General features: G+C 50.5%; 1 protein-coding gene across 1 annotated transcript; it reads left to right on the top strand.

Annotated features, from left to right (window-relative positions):
• The first annotated feature begins 16,266 nt into the window (after nucleotides 1–16,266).
• Epx (eosinophil peroxidase) lies at nucleotides 16,267–25,274 on the top strand. Its single transcript, XM_059269605.1, has 12 exons — nucleotides 16,267–16,342; nucleotides 16,441–16,534; nucleotides 16,696–16,871; nucleotides 17,053–17,170; nucleotides 17,259–17,388; nucleotides 18,938–19,144; nucleotides 20,241–20,559; nucleotides 21,945–22,105; nucleotides 22,415–22,670; nucleotides 23,201–23,371; nucleotides 24,179–24,416; nucleotides 25,073–25,274. Exons 1-12 carry the CDS (start codon nucleotides 16,267–16,269, stop codon nucleotides 25,272–25,274), a joined length of 2,148 nt encoding a protein of 715 aa, XP_059125588.1.
• Nucleotides 25,275–26,156: the final 882 nt, after the last annotated feature.

Here is a 26,156-nt window from a genome sequence, read left to right as displayed (position 1 = left end):
CTATCAAGGTCCTTTCTCGTGGCCTGTCCTTTTTGAAAGCGTACATCCTCTCTATTTATAGCTTAGGCATGTTCGCACAGTATCTCTGTGTTCTGCTCTGAAGTTTAATAACGGTTATGGTTTGAGTCTGAACTGTTTTAGATCAGTTCATCTATTTGGATATTTGGACCCCGGTTGGTAACTGTTTTGGGAGGTTGTAAAGCCTTTGGGATCCAGGACCTCGCTATCAGGCATGGGTTATTGGCGTAGGCCTTGAGGACTATAGTCTAGCCCCACTTCCAAGCTCGCTGACTCTTGATGCACCAATACACTGTGACCAGCTACCTCCGGTTCCCGCCACCTCACCCTCCTGCCAGCACGGACCAAGCTTCTTCACCCACCACGGCTTCTCCACAAGGATGGACTCTATTTCCTGAACCTGTGAGCCAATAAAAAATCCTCTTCTCCCTTAAGTTGCTTCAGTCCCAGGGACCCAACTTAGTGTTTTAGGAAAAAGGGAAGCGTTCTCTTTGTGGTTAAAGTTTGTGATCAAGAATTCTAACACTCCCACAGTGACAAGAAATGTTTTGCTTGTCCCTGAGCAGCCATAGCTCTTTGTCCCTGCTCTGATTGATGGATACTTCTCTTTTGTGATGATGGCATGTCCCCTCGAAGAATGTTTCTGTGTATCAACCCTCTTCTAAGCATTTCTTTTGCTCTGAGACCAGAGCGTGGGGGGATGGGGCATACATGATTTGCACTCTTAGTCCTTTATTAGGGACTCTGATCTTTCATACCAAACTGGTGACCGTGGATGTCCTAGCTCAGTTCTCTTCATGTCATGGCTTCTTCACCAAACAGGCTTAAACCAACTCTCTCCATATTGTCACAGATCTGTCAAGATCTAAAGTGTGTACAGAGGATACTGTGAAGGGTACAGGACCTGGGAAGAAATACTGTTATTATCACCCTTGGCATTTTTCTTCTGTCAGTTGAATCATGCACTGAAGTGGCCAGGAATTCCTCTGTGATATAAAGCAGACACAAAAAGGATGGACACAGTGAAGGTGGCCTTGCACCAGTGAACTGAAAAAGGAATAGCCCTAGATGTCTGTAAAGATGGAACTTAGAGCAATCAATGAAGGAAATGGGAAGGAAGAGGAAGAAGAGCCAGAAAGATCAATGAAGCAAGAGTCAACAAAATATTACACAGTGTATCCTATGGATCAAAATACTGCATCAAGCCCCAAGTGCAAATCTGTAAAAGAGAATGACAGAAAAGATTAATTATTGTTCAAATTAATGGCTCTTCTGATCACAATTGGCTAGAAATCGTTGCCTCTAGAAATAGGTATGATTGGGGGAACAGCGGGAAGTAGCCAGACTCTTACCAAACATGACCCTGTTTATTATGGGTTTCACCAGCTGGGCATGGTGCAAGGCTGATTATGAACACGCACCTCTCAAGTGTTCAAGGCTTGGTGGCACTATTTGGGAGATTCTGACAACTTTAAGAGGGTGGGCCTGGGTGTAGGAAGAAGGTCCCTGGGGATGTGTGTGCCTTTGACAGTTCTTCTGATGTGCAGCCCTGTCCTCACTTCCTGTCTCCTGGCAGCCAGGAGGCAAAAAGACCCTCTCCCACCACACAGTCTCACTGCCACGATGAGCTGCCTCATCATGGGCCAGAATGAGCAGAGCCAAGGACTATACACTGAAATCTCCAAGGCCTTTCTCAGTGCCTCCTTCGTGAAATAGTGTTTTTCAACTATTTGGTCACTGTGTGTGTGTGTGTGTGTGTGTGTGTGTGTGTGTGTGTGTGTGTATGAGTATGTGTATGAGTGAGTGTGTTTGTGTGTGTGTGTGTGTGGTCTACTACAGTGTATGTGTAATGCATGACACTAAGAGAACTGAGAAAGTCAGAAGAGAATCAGAATTGGATGGTGAAAACCAGGAGCATTGTGGGAAGGGAGGATGAGCAGTGGAAGAGGGGCTTGGAGCCCTCTGGCCGATTTGGTGCAAGGCTGGGGATGTCTGACTGCTGAGGTGAGGGCTGAGAGGGAGAAGCGAGTTGATCCGGATCTCCGTCTCCCAAGGCACAGGACTTAAGAGGGACCCTCTAGGCCAGTCCTTCTGAGAACCAGGAGATGGAGCCATGGATCCTTGGACCTGCCCTACAGCTTCCACCTACAAAGAAGCTCTGAAGACCAGAGGTGGCTGCTTTGTGAGGGCAATTCAGCCGGAAGGAATGTTTTCCTTTTTCTGCCCGTTCTATAACAACAAAAGCAAGCAGATGTTGCAAAGACAGAGGCAGCAGAGTCAGAGAGCAGACTCCTCCCCACACTCTACCCCGAGACACCTGGACCCCAGACTTCCCTGAGGCAGGGTACCCCTCCCCACACTCTACCCTGAGACACCTGGACCCCAGACTTCCCTGAGGCAGGGTACAAGGACTTAGGGTAACTGTGAAAGAGCATTTTATTTTATTATTATTATTATTATTATTATTATTATTATTATTATTTTTTTTTTTTTTTTTGGTTTTTCGAGACAGGGTTTCTTTGTGTAGCTTTGCGCCTTTCCTGGATCTCACTCTGTAGACCAGGCTGGCCTCGAACTCACAGAGATCCGCCTGGCTCTGCCTCCCAAGTGCTGGGATTAAAGGCGTGCGCCACCACCGCCCGGCGAAAGAGCATTTTAAATACACAACGCAGTATACACCCAATTAAAGCCATCGATTGCCATACACAAAAGCGATGGGAAGCGATAGAATTGGACTGAGATGTTGCTGAGGGGGCCTCCCAGCAAGAGGAGGGCGCTGATGAGTCGTAGATAGGAGCAATCTGGGAAAACACAGCCTTTTTCAGGTTTATTCTCCATGGGAGGTGGTTACTTGCTAAGCAGGTCGCATGGTGTCTCTTCAAACCATAGCACAAGAATAGTGCGATTTTCTTATTCTTCTTTTTCCTACAATCACAAAAGTAAATAAATATGCACATAGAATGCAAATAGAAAAACCCCAGTCCCTCGCAGCCAGTGATGGGTCTCTACTGAATGAATGCAGCCCGGACCATTCTGCCATGTAACCAGGGTTCAGACTCAGTTTCCCTATGACTCCTCCCCACTGGGGCCTCTATTCAAACAATGCTTCCTTCAAAAGGCACCAAAAATACTAGTATATGTAACATTGTTTTGAAAGTTAGGATTATTTGAGACCAGCTGTAGTGTAAACCCAACCACAAATCTGGACACTGATGTCATGTAACATATCATGTGACGGTACTTGGACATTTAAAATGAACAAAGAATCCTCTAACCCATCAAGAATTACTGGGCCTGATGGCATATGCCTTATCCCAAAATCTGAGGCAGGAGGAGTGCACATCCAAAGCCTTCCTGGACTACAGAGTGAGTTCAAGGCTAGCCTAGGCTTATCAAGTACCTACTTCAAAATAAAAAAATAAAATAAAATTCAGTGGTAGAATGCTTGTCTATCAAGTGCAAAGCCCTGGGTTCAAACCCCTGGACCTATTTGGATTTATTTCTATATTTAATTGAACACATTAAAGGGGATATGAATCCCACAGGGCAACGTGATCGCTTCTCTGGATCATGCCTCACTCAAGATTCCCCTGAGATGGTATGGTTTGACATGTAGCTGGGACTTTCAGCCTTCAGTTTATCTCTGGAAGGTTGTGGGGTGACTTTATGTGCTAGGTTAGACACCATTCCACCCTCTCAGCATCCTGTTAGCTCATCCTCAGCCTTGATGTCTGAAGGTATTCCTATATTACTCTCCCAGGACAGCTCTCTATCCTGAGGTCCCATTACAGGAGAGCTGGAGGGAGGTCAGGTGTGGGATGGGGGTCATTCTGGGAGGTGGCTGCAGAGATCACCTTCCTCACTAGGCATTGCAGGCTCTGGGATGCCCAGCTGAGAGTCAGAACTGCCAACACTCAGTCAAAAGGGCAGAAGCGTTCCTTGTCTTTCACAGGACCTAACATCTCATCAGAATTCCGTGGGCCCGGCTGCCTTGTGTGATGCTTCATGTTCTTTGTTGGCTTGACTGGATTTGGGATCACAAAGGAGACACACTTCTGGGCATGTCTGTGAGTGTTTCTGGAGATGTTTAACTGAGGAGAGAAGATGGATACTAATGTTGATCTAATGTAAGTGGCACCATCCCATGTACTGGTTTCCCAAACTGAATAGAAAGGGCAGAGTAGACCAGTATTCCTCTCTCTCTCTCTCTCTCTCTCTCTCTCTCTCTCTCTCTCTCTCTCTCTCCCTCCCTCCCTCTCTCCTTCATTCCTCCCTCTCCCTCCTTCTCTCTCTGCTTCCTGACTGCAGATGAGTATGGCCAGCTGTCTCAACCCTCACCACCATGCCTTCTTAGTTAACCATGATGGGCTACGACTTCCTTAAACCATGAACCATAAGAAAAAGCCTTCCTTCTCCTGTCTTATTTCTGATAAACAGCTTCCCCCAGCGATGAGAAAAATAACCAATGTGCCATGTGAAAAGTTTCAATCCCCCAGTAGTGAGTAATGCGGCTGATGAAACAAGTCAGTTCAGGCCAAATTAATAAATCCAGGTCTAATCTGAGCAGAGCAAAGCAACTCCAGGTAGCTAGCTCTCTGGAAGGCAGGGGAGAGAGCGTGATTGCACACAGCAGGTACAGCAGCGACCAGGTCTTAAGTAGCCTGTAGGCGTGGTCTTGAGCAACCCTGGAGAGGGCCTGACTCTTGGTGGGCATTCTTAGGGGCAGGGTCTGGGGGGAGAGAGAGAGAGAGAGAGAGAGAGAGAGAGAGAGAGAGAGAGAGAGAGAGGTGGGGCTTCCACCTAAACACCGTGTGTGGTCTCCTCTTGCTAACAGGCTCATAAAATGCCACAGATGGTGTGGGTTTGTCTCACCTATCGGCTGTGTGTACTCTTGTGGCTTTTATCACCGGAAGTAGAGGCTGAATATCTTTTAAAATTTGATTCTATCACTCAATGTGGTGGTGGTGGTGGGACATGTTTGAAGCCTTCATGGGATGCGAGGTATGGCGGCATATGCCTTTAATTCCTCTGTGAGTTCGAGGCCAGCCTGGTCTATAAAGTGAGTTCCAGGACAGTTAGGGCTGTTACACAGAGAAACCCTGTCTCAAAAAAAAAAACAAAACAAACAAACAAACAAACAAAAAGCCTTTATGAGAATGAGACAAAGGTATCCCTGGGCCTGATCTAACTCAAGACCAGAGTATACTGTCTGAGAGAAAATACAGGCTGGATTGCAATCCCCACATCCTCTCCTGATTAAACTGCTTTTCCACTCTGACTCTTCCAGGGGCCCCAGGCAAGAGATTATTTCATCCAGCATCTGAATCACTAAAGTCACCAGACAGTCATGATTTTAGGTGTTTTGAGATGCTAAGATGCAAAAATGCATCACTGTGGGCCTTTTCTTATGGAGGAACTGTGTAAGCCGTGTGTATGTACCTGCACATATGTGTGTGCATATGTGTGTGTGGCTGCAATGTGTGTGGAGGCTAGAGGTCAACCCTGGATATTTTCCCTCAGACACTGTCAATCTTGCTTTAATTTTTTTTTTTAATTATGAATCTCTTATGCATTTGTGCACGTGAGTGCAGTACCTATAGAGGCCAGTAGGGGGCTTAAGATTTCCTGGAGTTGCAGTAACAGGTGGTTGTGAACTGCCTGGTGTGGGTGCTAGAGGCTTCTCCACCTTGTGTTTTGAGACAAGCTTTCCCACTGGGCCTGGGGCTTCCTGATTAGGCTAGGCTCACTGGCCATCATACCCTAGGGCTACTCCAGGCTCTGCCTCTACCACACAGATGTGCTGCCTCTATTGGCTTTAAAAAAAATGTATATGTAGTCAGGCATGGTGAGGCACGCCTTTAATCCCAGCTCTTGTGAGGCAAAGGTAGGTGGATCTCTGTGAGTTCAAGGCCAGCTTGATCTACATAGTGAGTTCTGGGACAGCCAGGGCTATGTAGAGAGAGAGATACTGTTAAAAAAAAAAAAAAAAATTAAGCTCCTGCACCATGGTGTGTTGGGACCCACAGTGGTCAGAAGAGGGCACCAGAGTTCCTGGAACTGGAATTACCAGTGGTTGTGAGCCGCCCATTGCGGGTGCAGGTACCTGATTTTGGCTTTCTGTAAGAGCTGCAAATGTTCTTAACTGAGGACCTGCCTGTCCAGCCCTCTGGTTTCTTCTGTGGGTTCTAGGGATCAAACTTGGGTCCTCCTGTTTGAGCAGCAAGCATTTTATCAACTGAGCTCTATGCTAGTTCTTTATTAAGAGAAATGTGTGAGCCCAGGGGAGTTAGAGGAAGGATGCGGCCTTCCCTCCCAGGTTCCTGCCAACCCCTATTCCAGGGCCTTCTATCCCCACAAGCTGAGCAGCCAGCCCACAGGATCCTTACATCCAGGAGGCGGTGCAGGGAAAGTCTCCAGGCCAGCTGCAGAGTTGCTACTGAGCCTTCCACCTCTTACTGACTTGACTAGCAGTTCCGAGAGGTCAAGTTCTTGCTCAAAGCCACACAGATGGGGTAGGGGTATGGTGGAGTGGGGTAGCGGTGTTGGACTTTCAAACCAGTTCTCCAGAGCTCCAAGTTGCATTTTTCAGGAGTTGCTAAGTAAAGGCAGAAAACTCAGAGCTGCCTCTCTTAGGAGCACATGGTATGCACACACACAGCCACACACACACTCACACACACGCACACACACACCACACACAACACACACAAACTCCTGGCCTCCAGCACAGTGTGAACCCCCTTTTCCAAGCACATCTACTGGAATAAACAATCCCCTTTCCAAAGAACCCCTGGGGGCAAGGGTGGATCTGCCAAGCCCCGGCCCTGATGTGTCCTCTGTCTTAAACAGGACAGTTGGAGCAGAGGAGATAAAGAGATCCAATCAGGCCTGTGGCCAGCAGTTCCACCATGGCGGGTAGACGGTTCTTGTGAAATTGGTTGCGGAAGTTTGAGGTTTCAGACTGCCCAGGGAGGCTGGGAGGGAAGGTTCTCCAGTGCTGGAGCTTAAGGTACCTGAGAAGGAAGCTGTCCTCACGGTCTAGGCCTGGATGTTGATCGGGCAAGTGCCTGCTCTGCCACAGCATCCACTGACCCACAGCTAGTCTGGTCCAGGACGAATAATGGCCCTTACCAAAGGTACTGGGTTCTGACGTGTACAGGCACAAATCCATCATCTCCCAACCCAACAGCCATGGCAGGCAAGGTCACAGCAAACACCTCAGTTCCGTAAATGCTATTCAGGCCTGCCAGGCATGCTTACAAAGGAGGCTGCTGTGAGCTGGCAACCTCTTCTGTGTGGCCTCTCACAGACCTACAGGGAACGGGAGGAGCATAATCAATTCGTTAGCGCATAATGAAGTTTGGAAAGGCGCTGTGAGATTAAGGAGGAGACGGCCTAAGCCTGCTGAGTCATGGCCGGTAGCAGGGTGGGGTGGGGAAAAATGATGTGGGGTGAGAGGGACGGGACATGACCAAGGTTTCCCTGTGGATGGATCAGCGTCCCACTGGACGCTCAGCGGGAGTCAGCCAGGCTGAGAAGAAGAACCCTCACAGCTCGTGATTCCAGACTGGAAGAGGGTAGAATTTGCTAGACGCTGAAAGCCAGTGTTTAGAAAGCAGAGGTTAACCCTGCAGGTGAGGCCGGAGCCAGATTGTACGACCCTCCTCCCTGTGCGCCTCTTTGTTTAGGCGCTGCTGGGGGTCAGAAGGTGACACCTGGAGAGACTGGATGCTGACTTCAGCTAGTGGACCAACTCCCTCATGGTCTGTTATTCCCACAGCCTGAGAGGGAGGGTGCGGGGGAGACAAGGAGGGAACACAGGCAAGCAGCTGAGGGGCTGGCTGGTCGGAGCTCCACTTCCCGAGCACTCCAAGAAGCCTTGTCATCTCCAAGAGTAGTCCCCTTTTCCTCTGCCTCCTCCTCCCCCTCCTTTCTCCTCTTCCCCCCTCTTTCCCCTCAGTGCTGGGCAAGGAATGCAGCCTTGAGTCTCATCCCTGCCCCAAGTGTGATCCTCCTGATAGGTCCTGAGTGGGTTGGCCTCAACTTTTTGTTTCGGCCATTCCCCTTTCAGAGAAAGAAGAGCTAGCCCGTGAGACTCCCCAGCCTGTGACTCAGGCAGGCCTGGAAGGAAACTTATTCACACCCAGAAGCAGGTTTGGGGCTCCCCGCTTGCTGAGGGAAGAGCTCACCACCAGTCTCAAAGAGAACCAGGCTTCCCGAACACCCAACCTGCAGGATCTCTCTCCTGATAGTCTCAGCATGTAGCCTCAATGCTTAGTGGTCTGTTTACCTTCTCTTTTCCTCTGGTGGCTCACACTCCTGCCCTCCACCCGGATCTGTGACCTAACTGGGCCCTGGAGAACGAAGAGAATTTGAGAAATTCCAGCTAGCTCAGAGAGGGAATGTGTTTAGGTGTAGTTAGGGGGTTAGGTGAGAATGTTGTTCACTTCTGAGACCCGGCCCAGCCCTGTGTTGGGTGCTGCAAACACACCATAAAGAACGTGTGTGGGATCTCCTCTCCCACCCATCTAGAAGATGGATGTGGTGACATTATTCCTTCAGCAAAGCTCAATATGTGACATGAGAAACATCATTGTGTGGTGCCCCGTAGATCAATGAGAGGCCTCTGGGGTGTATTTGGGGGTGAGCAGGAATGGCCATTGGAAGTTTTCCTGGAGGAAAATAGTAGAATTATTCTGGCAAAAGGGAGTGCATAGGACCTAGAGGTGTGTGTGTGTGTGTGTGTGTGTGTGTAGGGCACATCCGTTAAGGCTGGGGTGTGGTGGGTGGTGGGGAAGTACGATAGTGGGGAGTAGAGAGATGCTGCAAGCCTGAGGAGGTGTGGAAACATCCAGGGGTTCCAGCTGCTCTAGAGACAAAATGTGCAGACTCCTCAGAGTGACCCTTCTCTAGGACTATGTACCTCTAGGACAACCTGTGAATGGCCCCTTCCCCTCCCAGGTGCTCAAAGCCCAGTGATCCCTTTCTCTCTTTCTCCAGGGACCCAAAATATGTGTAGAGGTGCATTGTGGAGGGACAAGAAAGTCTCCCGTCTTGTCACTAATGACAGAGCAGAGCAAGCTGTTGACCCTTGGACAGAAAATAAGAGGGTCTAGGAACTTAGTCATTGCACGGGTAACGGGTCAGACGACTTGTGATCACCCTGCAATTGCCACTCTTAAATGCTTTCAACAATCAGAAAGATTCTCCTCCCTAAATACAGCTTGTGTTGCTCTAAGTAATTACTGCAAATACTGCTTAACGTTAGTAAACCCTGTGAGCTTCAAGTTAGTGAGTTTTTTATTGCTCATAAGTACTGCTGTTCAGTTAGAAAATCCCCAGTGATACAACGGCTGCTTCTGCTGTTTGCATTTACTTCAAGAGTAAGGACTAAACTGTGCACGCTTGGGTTTAAACATTTCATTTGGCTGGGGATGTAGCTCAGTTGAGAGGGTGCTTGTCCAGCATGCACAAGGCCCTGGGTTCAATCCCTGGCACCACATGAACTGGGTGTGGTGGTATATGCCTGTAATCTCAGCTCTGGGTAGGAGTAGTTAGGAGGAGCTGAAGTTCAAGGTCATCTTTGGTTACCTAGCAAGTTCAAGGCTAGCCTGGGCTACATGAAACCCTGTTTCAAACTAGACAAACAATAGTTATTATAAATGATGATAAAGCAGTACTCATAAAGTGGAGGAGATGGAATTCAATTTCCTTTTAATTCTGTTGTTCTATATGAAGACTAGCATTTTAATTAATATTTAAGTTTAAAATAGTATGTGAAAACTGTATCTTTTGGGGGGAGGTTTAGAGACAGGGTTTTGCTATGACAGTCTTTGCTGTCCTGGAACTCACTCTGTAGACCAGGCTGGCCTCAAACTCACAGAGATTCGCCTGCCTCTGCCTCCCCAGTGCTGGGATTAAAGGCGTGCACCACTGCCACCTGGCTGAAAACTGTATTTTTAAAATATTTATTTTATTAATTTTTAATTTCTTGTATATACACATGTCTGCGTGTGGGTATGTGTATATGAGTGCAGGTGCCCTTGGAATCCAGAAGAGGGCATTGGATCTGGAGCTGGAGTTACAGGCAGTTCTGAGCTGTGGAATGTGAGTGCTGGGAACTGAACTCAGGTCCCCTGGGAGAGCAGTACATACTCATAACCCCTGAGCCATCTCTCCAGCCCTGCAAACTGTATCATTAAATACAATTTACTTCACACCCGAATATTTCACTAGTTTATTTATATCTCCAAGCTTGAGCTGCTTCTTCTCTTTAAACTCTTACTTGTTTCTGAGATAGTCCTGTGCAGCTCAGGTTGATCTTGGATTTTCTCAGTCTCCTGTGTGCCGGGGTGACAGGTGTGTGCTGGGGTTACAGGTATGTGCTGGGGTGACAGGTGTGTGTCGGGGTGACTGACAGGTGTGTGCTGGGGTGACTGACAGGTGTGTGCCGGGGTGACAGGTGTGTGCTGGGGTGACAGGTGTGTGCTGGGGTGACAGGTGTGTGCTGTGGTGACAGGTGTGTGCTGGGATGACTGACAGGTATGTGCTGGGATTACAGGTATGTGCTGGGGTGACAGGTGTGTGCGGGGTGACAGGTGTGTGCTAGGGTGACTGACAGGTGTGTGCTGGGGTGACTGACAGGTGTGTGCCAGGGTGACAGGTGTGTGCTGGGGTGACTGACAGGTGTGTGCTGGGGTGACTGACAGGTATGTGCTGGGATTACAGGTATGTGCTGGGGTGACAGGTATGTGCTGGGGTGACAGGTGTGTGCGAGGTGACAGGTGTGTGCTAGGGTGACTGACAGGTGTGTGCTGGGGTGACTGACAGGTGTGTGCCAGGGTGACAGGTGTGTGCTGGGGTGACTGACAGGTGTGTGCCAGGGTGACAGGTGTATGCTGGGGTTACAGGCATGTGCTGGGGTGACAGGTGTGTGCTGGGGTTACAGGTATGTGCTGGGGTGATAGGTGTGTGCTGGGATGACAGGTGTGTGCCACCACACCTGGTATAACAATTGCTGACTTTAAATCTAAAGAGCAAATTGAGAAAATGTAATGATGTATTGAATACTAAACCTGCTATGGTAAGCCAGGAGTGGTGGCACACCCCTGTAATGTCAGGATTTGGGAGGTTGAGGCAGGAGTTACAAGCTAGCCTAGGCTACATTAGAGTTTGTCCCAAACACCATAACCAATAATGACAAAGTCCAACTATATGTAGGTATTTCCTCTTAATTTAAGACACACAACTTTAATTAAAAAATACATTAATCCATGATATTTTTCCTATCATATAATTAGTATGTATGTATGCATGTATGTATTTGTTTATTTCCAGACAGAGTCCATGCATTTCAGACTGACCTCAAACTCCCTGTGAAGCTGAGGCCGACCTTGAGCTCCAGATGCTCCTGCCAAAAACCAAACAAACAAACAAGCCGGGCAGTGGTGGTGCACACCTTTAATCCCAGCACTTGGGAGGCAGAGCCAGGTGGATCTCTGTGAGTTCGAGGCCAGCCTGGTCTCCACAGCAAGTTCCAGGAAAGGTGCAAAGCTACACAGAGAAATCCTGTCTCGAAAAAAAAAAAAAAAAAAAAAACGAACAGATGCTCCTGCCTCCATCTTCTAAGTGCTGAGATTACAGGCATGTGCCACCACACATCCAGCTGGTGTGTGTACGTATGGGTGTGTGTGTGTATGTATATGTGTATATGTGTGTATATTTATATAGGCGTGTGTATGTGTATATATAGGTGTGTATGTGTGCGTATATATAGGTGTATATATGTATATGTGTATGTGTATACACATATATGTTTTACTGGCATGATTGTATACACAAAGATCAATGAAAGAAAACTTCCACACATATCTGGCTGCTGTGGGATGTTCTGTATGGCAAATGTGTTGCTAATTAGTCAATAAATAAAACACTGATTGGCCATTGGCTAGGCAGGAAGTGTAGGCGGGACAAGAAGGAGAATAAAGCTGGGAAGTGGAAGGCTGAGTCAGAGAGACACTGCCAGCCGCCACAATGACAAATAGCATGTGAAGATGCCAGTAAGCCACGAGCCATGTGGCAAGGTATAAATTTATAGAAATGGATTAATTTAAGCTGTAAGAACAGTTAACAAGAAGCCTGCCACTGCCATACAGTTTGTAACCAATGTAAGTCTCTGTGTTTACTTGGTCGGGTTTGAGCGGCTGTGGGACTGGCAGGTGAGAGAGATTTGTCCTGATTGTGGGCCAGGCAGGAAAACTCTAGCTACATCTGGCCATTATAATTCGTTTTATTTAATGAGCATCACTTGAATTATTTTAATGGATAGAGGAGGATACTGAAGGAGGTCTTAGTGTCTGATATACTTAGTTGCCTGTAGCTAGAGTTTTCCTGCCTGGCCCACAGTCAGGACAAATCTCTCTCACCCGCCAGTCCCACAGCCGCTCAGACCCGACCAAGTAAACACAGAGACTTATATTGCTTACAAACTGTATGGCCGTGGCAGGCTTCTTGCTAACTTTTCTTACAGCTTAAATTAATCCATTTCTATTAATCTATACCTTGCCACGTGGCTCGTGGTTTACCGGCATCTTCACATGCTGTTTGTCATCGTGGTGGCTGGCAGTGTCTCTCACTCAGCCTTCCACTTCCCAGCTTTATTCTCCTCCTTGTCCCGCCTATACTTCCTGCCTGGCCATTAGCTAATCAGTGATTTATTTATTGACCAATCAGCAACACACTTGACATACAGACCATCCCACAGCAGTTGCCATTGGACAAAACTTGGCCACAAGGAAAATAAAAAAAAAAACAGCGAGGTCCCATGAGAAAAGGCCCATGGGGGAAGGCATGGGGACTCACGGCCATTGCCTACACTCCCCTCTGGTCCTACCCTCTTTTGGTCCCTTCTGATTATTTTGACTGCAGACAAAAGTCAAGGTCAGAGCAGACCACCATGAACACGTGAGGACCCTGTCTGTCCGTCAGACCCGTGTCTTAGTGAAGGCCACAGTGGGTACCTAGGCTGGAGACTCTCATTGAGGGCTCCCTTCATCACTGTCCCATCTGGTAGGTTTGAGTGCCCCTAGTCCAGAGAATGAGGGGCCGACACCCTCACTTTGGAGGCCTCCCTTTTAGAGATCCAGCCCTGAAGGATCTGAGCTTTTGCGTTCTTCAACCTCCCACCAGGCTGAAGTCAATGGCTGCCTGAGGGGCAGTGGGTGAGAATTTAATAAAGGCAACAAGGTGTTGTGGCCGCGTCGAGAGACCCCACGAACAAGACCACCACAGAGCTGATGTCCGATGCAAAACACAAAGGGGTTTGTTGATAACAAGCAAACCCAGGCTTGGTCTGTGTTCAACACTCAACACAGCAGGTGGAGGAGGATGGCCCTGAGCTCTCAGGGTGAGGAGTTTTTAAAGGGTGGTACAAGCCTTAGCATCATATGATTGGGTGAGGGTATGTAACCTTTGAATTTACTGGTTGGGGGCTACAGTTATCATTTTGGGGCAGGCCTGGACAAGTCCCAGGCTTTGTCCTTGAGCTGCATGGGGCCTGGCTGGCCTAGCACATACTGACTGTGGGGGCTGACTCAGTGGCCCAGGCTCTGTCCATGAGCTGCCATGGAGGCTGGCTGGCCTCACATGTTCACATGGACCCGTGCATGTAGCTCTAAGTTGGTGAGGGGTCCCAGACAGTAAACAATTGGCTGAACCTTGAGCAGTCAGAGTATGTGCAGAAAGGGAGCTACTGCAAGGACTATGTCTTTTGTTCATGGCCCTCCCAGAATCTGCTTGCTTAAGTCTCAGGAAACTGAAATTGAGGCCTGATCTCTGAGAGAAGACTGAACAGCCTGTTATGGCATCTGCTTGGTCCTTTCAAAGGCTTCTTCAATGCACTGCTGTGCTAGACACTGTGGTAACATGTCATGCGTGTTCCCTGACAGCTCCCCCAGGCAGCTACGGAAAACCCCCACTTCAGGAGAAGGTCACCTTTGGGCGGCACCTTGCCTACAGGACAATGGGGTTATACCAGTAGTTTTCGGGTGCTTCTTTGAGCTGCTCTCAGTGGGCTTCTTGGTGCTGAATGAGGGATTTAGGCCCCAGCCTGACTTGGAAGGAATCAAATATGGCCTCCTGGAGGGAGCTGGGTAAAAAAAGATGGGTGGGGTGGGGTTGAAAGTGGTCAAAGGGTGGGATTATAAATAGAAGGTTGTCGAGGCTGGGGCCTAGGGACAGACTCCCATGGGAGGGGGAGGGTGGCTGAATGTAAGCTGAAGGGAGCACTTAGCTCCAGGGCTTAGGGCAGCCACATGACAGGCCATGCTTCCCCTTCAGTCTCCTGCGTGAACTTTTACCTGCCAATCCAGACCCAAGGACCAGCTTTAGCAATGCCTCCAGGACTTGGTCAAACTTGTATGGTCCCTTTCGGGGAGGGGGTCCCTGCTTATCTATTACCTCATCATTAAACTAAGCAGTCAATAAGCTCAAATCCTTAAGATATCCAAATATCACCAATGTAGCAGCTAGGGCTGGGTCTGGAGCTCAGGGCTCTGTCCCTAGCTCATGCCCCAAGCCCACCACTGCCACCCATGGCTATGGCCACTCTCACCCAACTGCCTGCTGCTGAAGACCTAGTGCTCCTGTGGGGTAAAGCAGACCAGTGTGGCAACCTGGCACACTCAGTTCCAGCCTGGGGCATCCTGAGGGGAAGGGAAGGGAATCTGTGCACTTTATAGTTCAAAGTCTCTTGGGATCACTGCTCTGGCTCGCAAGTTTGAAAACTGAGGTTCATGTCAACAGGGCACCAAGTAGACCTTCATCCTTCCCTGTAACATTTTATCCCTGGGCACACAGGTCTCGAGGCCTCTGTTGAAGGCGAGAGATAAGATCGGGGAGGCCCTGTTAACTGGAGCTTGAGAAAGGGATTGCCAAAGCGAAGTGGCTGTTTCAGGAGCAACTGTTGAGGCACTGTGCAGGCTGGTGGGGGGCAGGGGTGGAAGAGCCTGGGAAGAGTCTCGAGAGGTCTAGAAGGTCCAGGGTCTGCACTGATGAGGGGGTGGACATGGCCTCCTGAAGAGACCAGGATAGGCTGGTTGTGGGCACAGTGGCAGTGGCTTTGGAGCCTCATCCAGAGATGACCATTAGCTGTCCAGGCACATGGGGATGGGGTCACCAGACTCCTCCAGAGAAGGGCCTGTCAGGAGGAAAGGCTTGGAGGTGTGAAGGGGCTGGGGCCGAAGGGCCGAGTTGAGTTTTGCACCCAAGACGAGGGAATGGGAGCCCACCCAAGATCTCCCTGCCAGTGGGGGAGCCGGATTGAGACCCAGCTCCGTCTGGCCTAGTGCAGCAAGCCGTATTAGTGAAGCCCACAGCAGCACACACTAAACCCACCCTTGCTGTGCATGGAGAAAAGATCAGGGATCTCCCAGAGCCTCAGTGGGCCTTGCTTGAGCTCTGTGCAGGATGCTACCAGAGGCTCACTCGCTATGAGTTTTTCCTGGGACACCTCTGGCAAAGATCCTTCTCTGGCAGCTTGGAGAGAGCTGATAGCACTAGAGAGGTAAGCAGAGGGAGAGAACTGAATCATTGACCATTCATTCACTCTACAAATATTTAACGAACACCTACTGGATGAAGCCTCGTGCTGAGTATGGGGGATATGACAGGAAGTCCAGATCCCATTTCTGCCCTGATGAGGGAAGAAAGGAGCCTTTCCAAACATCCTCCCAACTCCTGTTTTAGGGATGTGGAAATGAGGAGTGACTTCCCCAGGCCGCAGTTAGTGATGGGGCCGAGCCCTGTGTTCTTGTCGGGACCTTGGCCATCCATTACTCACTGGGCGCCATCGACAACCCCAGCGCTGCTTGGATTGTGGGAGAAATGCATCCATGGACCCAAGAGTAGAGGTGGGTGTGGAACAAGGGGGTAGGTGGTGAGGGGAACTAAGAGGGACGGACGGTGTCCCCATGCTGGTGAGGAATAAAGCAGGTGGAGAGTGTCAATCACACAGCTCCCCTGACAACCAGAGTGAGGTTCCGGAGCTCCGCCTCAGGGGCTGGGCTTCTGAAGGCCTGCCCCCTCTACCCCAGGATGGTATATAAAGTCTCCTCGCTCCTTCCAGAGAAGAGTGAGCAGGAAAAAAAAAAAATCTCTGGTCCTCTGGGGGAGAAAGTAGCGGGAGACTCACTGGAGAGTCTCTGTGGTAGCATTTGCCTGCTCAGCTGAAGCAGGGATTCTGCTTGCGTGATGCAGCTGCTCCTCGCCCTGGTAGGGGGCCTAGCCACATTCATCCTTACCCAACCCTCTGAGGGCACTGCCCCAGGTAAGAGCGCCTTGATTGGTGTGGAAGGGAAAGCACTTAGATCTGGGGAGTCTGTGGCTCCCTTGAACACTGAATCCCCCATCCACGCCTTTGACCAGCTTCCCCCAGGCAAGTGGAGGATTCAGTCCTTCGAGGCTGCATAGCAGAGGCCAAGTTGATGGTGGATGCCGCCTATAATTGGACACAGAAGAGGTGGGCTTGGGACTGGGGCTACCCCAGCCTGGGAGGCTCAGTGAGGGAGGACAGGCTCTTGGCAAAGTCATCTTCCCCGACCTGAACCCCTGCTGGGCTGAGGCTCTGCTGGTAGCGGGCACCTTCCTCCAGCCTCCTCTTCCTCCTCCTCCCCGAGACAGCATCAAGCAGCGCCTTCGCAGCGGCTCGGCCAGCCCCCTGGACCTCCTGGCCTACTTCAAGCAGCCAGTAGCAACCACCAAAAGAGTTGTTCAGGCTGCTGACTATATGCACGTGACCTTAGGGCTTCTAGAAGAGAAGCTTCAGGCACAGGGATCCAGTCCCTTCAATGTCACCGGTACTGTGTTTCCCATGGAGCCCCCAAGGTCTGCCCTAGCTTGGGAGCAGAAGAAGAAAGCCGGGTGTGGGAGGTGGCCTGGAAAGTCTAGGCGATGTGAGAGATGACAAAGGGATGGACCTGACCAGCCCAGGAAAGAACTAGGACTCTGGACTCTGACCCCTGTCCCCCTCCTCCCCAGAGGTGCTCACAGAACTGCAGTTGCGCCTGCTGTCCCAGGCCAGTGGCTGTGCTCTCCAGGACCAGGTCGAGAAGTGCAGCGACAAGTACCGCACCATCACAGGGAGATGTAACAACAAGTGGGTGTCGGGGGGGGGGGGCTGCCTTTGCTCCCCACTCCCTCTCAGGCCCTGCACCCCGCTGACACCTACCCCTTCACTACCACAGGAAGAGGCCCTGGCTGGGAGCCTCCAACCAAGCCCTGGCCCGCTGGCTGCCAGCTGAGTATGAAGATCACAGGTCACTCCCCTTCGGCTGGACCCCCAGCAAGAGGCGCAATGGCTTCTTCCTCCCTCTTGTGAGTTGGAGTGGGGGAGTCTGGAAAATGCTTCTCTTGCCAATGCAGAGGGGGAAATGCAGCCCTGACTCATCAGGCATGTGGAGCTCGGGTCTGGGCTGTCCCACTGACCTGCTGAGTGACTTTGGGGAGCGAACCCCACTTACTTCCTGAGTCTCAGTTTCTTCACCTGAAAAATAGAAAAATCTAAGCTTATGTGGATGGAAATGAATTCCTTGGCATAAACAGCTGTATAGACCACGATCTATGGTACCTGTGCTGCCTACTATGGAGTGGAGTTGTTTTGTTGTTCACATGATTGAACAGGTGTCAAAGCATCTCTCTCTCTCTCTCTCTCTCTCTCTCTCTCTCTCTCTCTCTGTGTGTGTGTGTGTGTGTGTGTGTGTGTGATGCGTATGTCTCTGTGTGTACAGCTGTGCACAGGCATGGGGAGGCCAGAGAAAGACATTGGGTGCCTTCCTTTATTGATCTCACCATTCACCATTTTCTCTCTCTCTCTCTCTCTCTCTCTCTCTCTCTCTATATATATATATATATATATATATATATATATATATATATATATATGTATATGTATATATGGGGGTGGCAAGGTCTCCTACCCAGCCTGAAGCTTTCTGTTACATGTAAGATGATTGGCCAGTGAGCTACTGGGATTGACCTGCCTTGGCCCTCAATGTATGGGCTACAGGCCCATGAGCCATGCTTGGCTTCTATGTAGGTTCTGGAATTTGAAGTCAGGTCATAGCAAGCATTCTTACCCATTAAGTCATCTCCCAGTGCCTTTGTTTTACTTTTTGAGACAAGGTCTTACGCTATAGTCTGTTCTGGCCTGAATTTAGGATGTAACCCAGGGCGGTCTCAAACTCACGGCAATCCCCGTACCTCCGTTTCCTAGGGCTGGGGTTATAGGTGGGAGACTCCATGTTCAGGTCAAAGTATCTTCCTAAATATAAAGTTCTATGCATCTGTGAATCTATGACCTGCAATTTTACATTTGTCAACTTTCTATTGTTACATTAATATGACAATTTCCTACCTGTCTTAATAGTAATATATTAAATTTTCTTCAGGTGATTCATCTGTCTATCGAGCTCTCTATTTATTATCTGTCACCTTAGCCTTGTATCTGAAGACCCCATCAGTTCTCTATCTGTCTACACACCGACCTCATCTTTCTGGGAGGGCAAGGTGAGGCTGGCCTGTGGTCTGGACCAGCTCCCTCTCATCTGTTGAGATAGGATCTTTCTGTGTAGCTCAGATTGGCGTGTAACTCACTGAACTAACAATCCTCCTGCCTCAGCCTCACAAATCCTGGGATTATAGGCATGCATCACCAGAAGCCTCAGGCCAAGTGCTAGACTGTCCTTCTGGGAATGACAACCACCACCAGAGGGGGTTGCATCTCTAAGACCAAGAGAGGAAGGGGTGGATGGAAAACTGTCAGCTCTGGCAGGAGACTGGCACTCCCAGAGTCCTGGATTGGTCCCAGCACCTGGCCCAGATGATGAGCCCAGACTCAGGCTGACCCTACTTACTTCTCCACCAGGTCCGAGCTGTCTCCAATCAGATCGTGCGCTTCCCCAGCAGGAAGCTGACCTCAGATCAGGGCCGGTCCCTCATGTTCATGCAGTGGGGCCAGTTCATCGACCATGATTTGGACTTCTCCCCAGAGTCCCCAGCCAGAGTGGCCTTCACTGTGGGTGTGGACTGTGAGAAGACCTGTGCCCGGCTGCCTCCCTGCTTCCCCATCAAGGTACCCTCAGTCAACCTTCTAGGTCCCAGAAAGATGGATATGGGGGAATCTGGGAGAAATAAGCCCCATCCAGACACCAAGAAACACAGATGCCCCTGGCTGTGTGTATTGGAGGGCTTGGGGAGGGCTGGGCTCTGTTGGAGTTTCATGGGGGAGACGTATCAGACACAGGCCTTGACCCGTGAGTCCGACTCCAGCAGAGGAGGCCTATGGGCCTACAGTTCTTGCAAATCCTGGGGTTGGGCTATGAGCAGGGTCCTCCTCCAGGCTGGGAGGCAAGGATAGTGTAGGGCACTAGGTAAGAAAACAGAGAATTCAGGGAGCAGAATCTCTTCTAGGAAGGGGGATTCTCTCCCTCCCTCCCTCCCTCCCTCCCTCCCTCTCTCTCTCTCTCTCTCTCTCTCTCTCTCTCTCTCTCTCTCTCTCTCACACACACACACACACACACTCTCTCTCTCTCTCTCTCTCTCTCTCCCCTCTCTCTGTCTCTGTCTCTGTCTGTCTGTCTGTCTGTCTCTGACATATACACACACACAAACACACTCTCCCTCCCCCTCTCTCGGCCTCTGTCTCTCTGTCTGTCTCTGTCTCTCTGTCTCTGTCTCTGTCTCTCTCTCTCACACACACACCCCTACAAGTTTGCTTGCTTGCAGCAGGTAGGGAGGCACTCAGAGGGGTCTATGTGTCAGCAAACCCCTTTCCTCCAGCCTTGGTACAGGGACACACCCTCAGTGGAGCCTTCTAGATCTTCATAGCACGTTAGCATTTGACTTGCATAGCAAGCACAGCAAATGCTTCCTCCCTTGAGCATTGCTTAACTGCACGTGTAACACTTGTCTCTCAGAGGCTCACTCTCTCCTCCAGGTAGATGAAGCTCTTCATCATTTCAAAAGCTTCATCCAGGGTGGGGGGTTCATCTCAGGAGCAGAGCATTTGCCTTGCAGGCACAAAGCCCCAGGTTTGAGTCTGGATGAGTTCTGGAGGACTTCCTGAACTAGGGAAGTTTTGAGCAATGTCAAAAATGAATGGGGGATACCCCAGATTAGTGAGCCTGATATAGAGAAGTCCCAGAGTCATGGAGTGCTCTTCACTCTAGATCCCACCCAATGACCCCCGCATCAAGAACCAGCGTGACTGCATCCCTTTCTTCCGTTCTGCACCTGCATGCCCCCAAAACAAGAACAAAGTCCGCAATCAGATCAATGCACTTACATCCTTCGTGGATGCCAGCATGGTGTACGGCAGCGAGGTCTCCCTTGCCCTGAGGCTCCGCAATCGGACCAACTACTGGGGACTGCTGGCCACCAACCAGCGTTTCCAGGACAATGGCCGAGCCCTAATGCCCTTCGACAACCTACATGAAGACCCTTGTCTCCTCACCAACCGCTCTGTGCGCATCCCCTGCTTCCTGGCAGGTCAGTCTGTGGGGGAGTTAGAGTCTTCCTAAGGATGGAGGGGCATGATGGGGTGCGGTGAGGAAACACTGTTTGGGAGTTCAGGGGATCCTCAGTATGGGGGCACATCATAGGTGCAGATCTGTGCAGTCATTGGGAAAGCAGCTGAGTGGGAATGGGTCCCTTTGCCTATCCCGAGTGTGGTCTTTGGTGTCTCTGGTGATGAGCAGCTCACTACCTGAATGGCAGGCACTCCAGTCAACTATAGGAAGTGTCCCTTTTGTTTTGATTCAGTGTCTGCCCATTGCTTTTAGTCATGCTACTGGGACCTAAGAGAAGGAAGAGGCTGACTCCTTCCCCCTGCGACAGAAAGGGACCATCTCTTCAGTTACCTGAAAGTAACTGTTACCTGTACCTCAGTTTTTAATTCTTTAGGTGGTTTTCTTATCCCGTGCTTCCCTTCTTGCTACAAAGTCATTCATTTATGTGGTACCTTCCTCCAGATGTATAGTTTGCATTCTGTTCATAGTCCTTACCCCTGCCTTCCTGAGTGATTTATGGTAATGCCAGTAATCACTTCTGGGTATTTAAGATGTCCAGTTGGGCCATCCCTGAACCTCACAGCAGCCCCAAAAGGCAGGAAGTATTGTCCTCAACTTAAAGATGGGAGGCTGAGACCCAGGAAAGATGCCTGTGTCCAAGAGAGCAGTGTTCTGAGGGCAGAGCCTGTATTGGGACAAAGTGTAGCTCCCAGACCTCTGTACGCTCTGCCCCACTGTTTAACTAAAACTCATTCTGTAAGGATTGTACAACTGTGTATTCTAGGGGAGCAGCGTGTACCTTCATCAGAGGTCTCCAGGAGCTCAGATCTTCTGCGGGAGGGCTGTGTGAGAAGCCAGCGGGTGGCTGAACTTGTTGTCCTGCCCTGCCTATGGGGAAGGTCTGGGTACAAAAATGAGCCCTGCCCAATGTGCCTGCCCCCCGCCTGTTTCCTGGGAAGGGCAGCAGGACATAAAATTCAAATGTGGAAACAGGTAGAGCCCTGAGAGGAGAAAGAGATGCAGACAGGTGGCATGTAGTCCCAAGGTCAAGGTTCCCAGGGTCGTCCCCCACCATGTGTGGTCAGGGCTGTGCATCTGGTCTTTTTGCAGAAGAGAATCACCAGGCAAGGAGACCAGCACCTGCTCTGTGTATCTCCCTTAGTCCTAACCTGGTCCAGCCACTTAGGGACGCAGGAGTCCACTGTGCTCTGTCTTGGGGAGGATGGTGGTCAGTAAGGAGCCGCATGGTGTACCGCTGAAAAGGAAACTCAGCTGCACGGAGTTCGCTCGCCTCCTCTCTGGGTCCCAGGTCTGTTTGCCCTTGCCGAAAGCCTCTCTGATGACCCTGAACTTGGCGTTTTCAAGGTGACACCCGGTCAAGTGAAACCCCCAAACTGGCATCCTTGCACACCCTCTTTGTGAGAGAACACAACCGACTGGCCACTGAGCTGAGGCGCCTGAACCCCCACTGGAGCGGAGATAAACTGTACAACGAGGCCCGGAAGATCGTGGGTGCCATGGTCCAGGTAGGGAGCCCAGAGGCCAGCACGAATCTCAGGGGGTGGCTCCCAACCTTCCTGAACATGGCTTGGAGGCTGTACCTCAAGGCTGCTGGGTCTGGTTGCTTGGGGCGCATCTCTGTCCCTGGTTCTGCCATTAACAGTAACCCCGTCTGCAGTATTCTCTTTGGGTTCCAATTAGCGTTGCCATACTCCACACAATGGCAATCGTCACTGCTGTACCTGAGAAGCCCTTTGAAAAGCAGGTGTCAGTGCAGAGGAAAGGCGGGGCTGTGGGTTGCTCAGACAACACTCTTTCCACATCTTGTCTTCCAGATCATCACCTACCGAGACTTTCTTCCTCTGGTTCTGGGCAAGGCCCGCATCAGGAGAACCCTGGGTCCCTACAGAGGGTATTGCTCCGACGTGGACCCCCGTGTAGCCAACGTTTTCACCCTGGCCTTCCGCTTTGGCCACACTATGCTGCAGCCCTTCATGTTCCGTCTGGACAGCCAATATCGGGCCCCAAAAGGCAACTCCCATGTTCCACTTAGCTCGGCGTTCTTTGCCAGCTGGCGTATCATATACGAAGGTGATTGGGTTTCCCAAAGGCAAAGGGGGTGAGGGTCCAAACACCCCTTCCTCAGGTGGGCTGCTGAATGCTGAATGGGCCTCTGCAATGCCTCCCCAGGACAGCAGAAAGCAGGCAGTCATCAATGGGTCTCTCATATCCTAAGGGAGGACTCCCTCCACCCTCCTCTCTCACTCACTGAGAATTAAACCCAGGGCCTTGTGCATGGTAGGAAAGTGCTCTACCATTAAACTATATCCCCTTTTACTTTTTTAATATAAGGGCTTTATTAAAAGTAGCCGAGGCTGGCCTTGAACTTGTGACTCTCCTGCCTTACCCTCCTGAATAGCTAAGATTACCATCATATCTATATCATCCATATCACCAGGCCTGATAAGGCGGGCATTTCTAAGGGGGGGGTGCAGATTGACATCAGAGTGGTATATCATGGACCTGTAAGGCCTCCCCTTGCAAGCTTGGCATCATGGGATGACCGCGGGAGCTTCTGAGAGGTTGGTCAAATCAGCACCTCCCTCATTCCCCGCGACCAGGTGGCATCGACCCTATCCTCCGAGGTCTCATGGCCACCCCAGCTAAGCTAAACCGGCAAGATTCCATGGTGGTAGATGAACTCCGGGACAAGCTGTTTCGGCAAGTGAGAAGGATCGGGCTGGACCTGGCAGCTCTGAACATGCAGCGCAGCCGGGACCATGGGCTTCCAGGTGATGGGGCACCTCACACAGGGCTGTTTGGGGGTTCCTCCCTTCTGACAGGAACGAGATGAGCAGTAGTGCGGAGCAGGCAAGGCCCATGTTGATGCCCCCCACAACCCCTTGCTTGCTAACTCCCTGGGTCATCCCCATCTGCTCTAAGGGCTCCAGCTTTAGGTTCAGTTCAGGATTAGGTCAGTGGACTAGGAGGTGAAGGGAGGAAGGAAGAACTTTCCGAGCAGAGAAAAGCAACAGACATAAAGGACGTGGGTGACCTGTCCCTTCCCCACCGCACTGGTCACTCGGAGAAGAAGGTTATAAAATTCTAGGGCCAAAGAAATTGCAGGGCCCTTTGATCTGAGGAGTGAAAGCCAAGGAGCCTGAGAGGTGGGGGCAGACAGAATAAGATTAAGACCTCCTGCGGCTGTCTGGTGAGGGCCCAGGAACCAGCACAGGAGCGAAGAGAGCAGACTCTTCCGTTTATGTCATTTCCTAGTTCCAATGACCTCCAGCGGAGTTCAAAGCAGGCAGTACAGTTCCAGATGTGTTGTGACTGGGGAAGGGACTAGAGGAGACTGCAAAAGCCAGTGTCAGGGTAAAATGTCCGAAGTGGCCTGTAGGGAACAGCTGTTGGTGGGGAATAGAAAGTCACAGTGTGGCAGTTTGAGTGGGTAGCTGCACCAGTCTTCCAGCAGGGGGCGCCCGCAGCTAGAGAGGGCAGTGATTCGGTCGTGACCCCAGAATACACTCTGGAGGATTTGTGGGGAGCAGCAGAAGCTAACAGGAAACTAACAGAGCTGCTTCCCGGCTTTCCTGCAGGGTACAACGCCTGGCGGCGCTTCTGCGGGCTTTCCCAGCCCCAAAACTTGGCCCAGCTCAGCCGGGTGCTGAAGAATCAGGCTTTGGCAAGGAAGTTCCTGAGTCTGTACGGGACACCCAACAACATTGATATCTGGATGGGGGCCATTGCAGAGCCTCTTCTGCCCGGGGCCCGAGTAGGGCCTCTCCTGGCTTGTCTTTTTGAGAACCAGTTCAGAAAAGCCAGAGATGGAGACAGGTAAGTGACCCCCGAGCACCCGAGGGAGAGGAGAAAGACACAGCACTGTGTGACTGAACATGGGAGAAAGCACCTGTGAAAGCTTCATTTCTCGGGGCTGGAGAGATGGCTCAGTGGTTAAGAGCACTGGCTGCTCTTCCAGAGGACCCTGGCTCAATTCCCAGCACCCACAGGGTAGCTCACAACTGTCTGTAGTTCCAGTTTCAGAGGATCCGACACCCTTACACAGACATGCAGGCAGAACACCAATGCACATAAAATAAAAGTAAATCATTGAAAAATTAAAGATTAAAAAAAGCTTCATTTCTCCCAAGGTCATAGGACCTGAGACCAGGGGGCTTCCCCATGGAAAGTAGGTCTGAGGAAAAGAAGGAGGCGAGGCTGACCCAGCCTGAGCTGGAGCCTCCTAAGGCCAGAACCGAGACTAGCCAGTTCACTGTTCTGGGTTAGCAGATCCAGGAAGGCATGGGCAAAGAACTAAATCTGGACCCAACTCCTTATTTGGATGTGGCGTATGCTTGGGTTCGAATCCTTCCCTGGCTACCTAGATTGCTATCGCCTTACTTCTGGGCAGTTCACCGGGCGGAAACTGGCAGAACTGTGTGAATCACTGCACAGCGACTCCCCAGCTTTCTCACGCATCTCTTGACCTACAGGTTCTGGTGGCAGAAGTTGGGAGTTTTCACCAAAAGACAGCGCAAAGCCCTGAGTCAGATCTCTTTATCTCGGATTATATGTGACAACACTGGGATCACCACTGTTTCGAAGAACATCTTCAGGGCTAACATCTACCCAAAGGGTTTTGTGAGCTGTAGATGTATTCCCAAGTTGAACCTGTCAGCCTGGCGCGGCAAATGAGGCTTCAGAGGGTAAGGGGGGATCTGGAATGGGTCAGGCCCTCGCATCTCTCCCTGATATAAGACATCCTATCCGCTAAGCAGAGACAATAAAACTTGTCACTAGGAACATCGTACTCTTTCCTAATAGTTTCCAAGAATGCTAGCTTCTGGGCTGATAGTCAGTTCTGGGGTCTAGGACTTTGTAGGGGGGACAGGGACAATTAGAAGTATTTAACTGTCCTCAGTTTTGCTACTAATGTCCTAAAATAGCTCTTTGTCTGGATATCCAACAAACCTCCAGTCACTTATTTCTGTTATTCCCACAGGATTATGCCAAGCCCTGACATCTTGGAGAGAGAGTTAGGGGGAGATCATGATGCTGCTTTCTCCTCCAAAACCATTTCCTGCTGGAGCTTTTGCGGGCTATAGCTCAGAGCTGGCTTCACTAGTTGAGAGTGGCAACCTCTTAGATAGTAGGTTATTAATCGGCACCAGGTATAAGAGCCTATGAGTCAAGCCACGAGGCTTTGAGGATCCAGCAAGAGACTGTGGGAGCGTTTCCAGCATCTCTCCTGCTGCCGTCCCACAGCACGACTGGAAGACCCCATGGTCCCAAGACCCCATGGTCCCGGCTCTTAGCCATGCCACAACCTGCCTCTGGGCCTGCAATAAAAGAATGCTGAGGGCAGGGCCTGCTGTCTCTGTGTTGGGCTGGGGAGAGTGTGGCCTTGGTTAAAGCTTTGTCCCACACACCACCGAAGATGGGGGCCGACTGAGATGCAGCCTGGGGCTCACCACATGCTCTGTTCTGTGGAGGAGAGAAAGGCAGAGGAGTTTGGGCCTCAGAGTAGAAAGAGTGACAGTCCACAGATCAGTCAATATAAATACTTTTTATATGAAA

The sequence above is a fragment of the Peromyscus eremicus genome, chromosome 8a (genome assembly GCF_949786415.1).
Source record: "Peromyscus eremicus chromosome 8a, PerEre_H2_v1, whole genome shotgun sequence".
Classification (NCBI taxonomy): domain Eukaryota; kingdom Metazoa; phylum Chordata; class Mammalia; order Rodentia; family Cricetidae; genus Peromyscus; species Peromyscus eremicus.
This window is presented reverse-complemented; position numbering and strand designations above follow the sequence as displayed.

Excerpts from the sequence above, each read along its gene's own strand:
- Epx (XM_059269605.1), top strand. The coding sequence starts at position 16,267 with ATGCAGCTGCTCCTCGCCCTGGTAGGGGGCCTAGCCACATTCATCCTT. Across the intron at positions 19,145-20,240 it reads CTCCCTGCTTCCCCATCAAG|ATCCCACCCAATGACCCCCG; the intron begins GTACCCTCAGTC and ends TCTTCACTCTAG. Across the intron at positions 22,106-22,414 it reads TCGTGGGTGCCATGGTCCAG|ATCATCACCTACCGAGACTT; the intron begins GTAGGGAGCCCA and ends CTTGTCTTCCAG.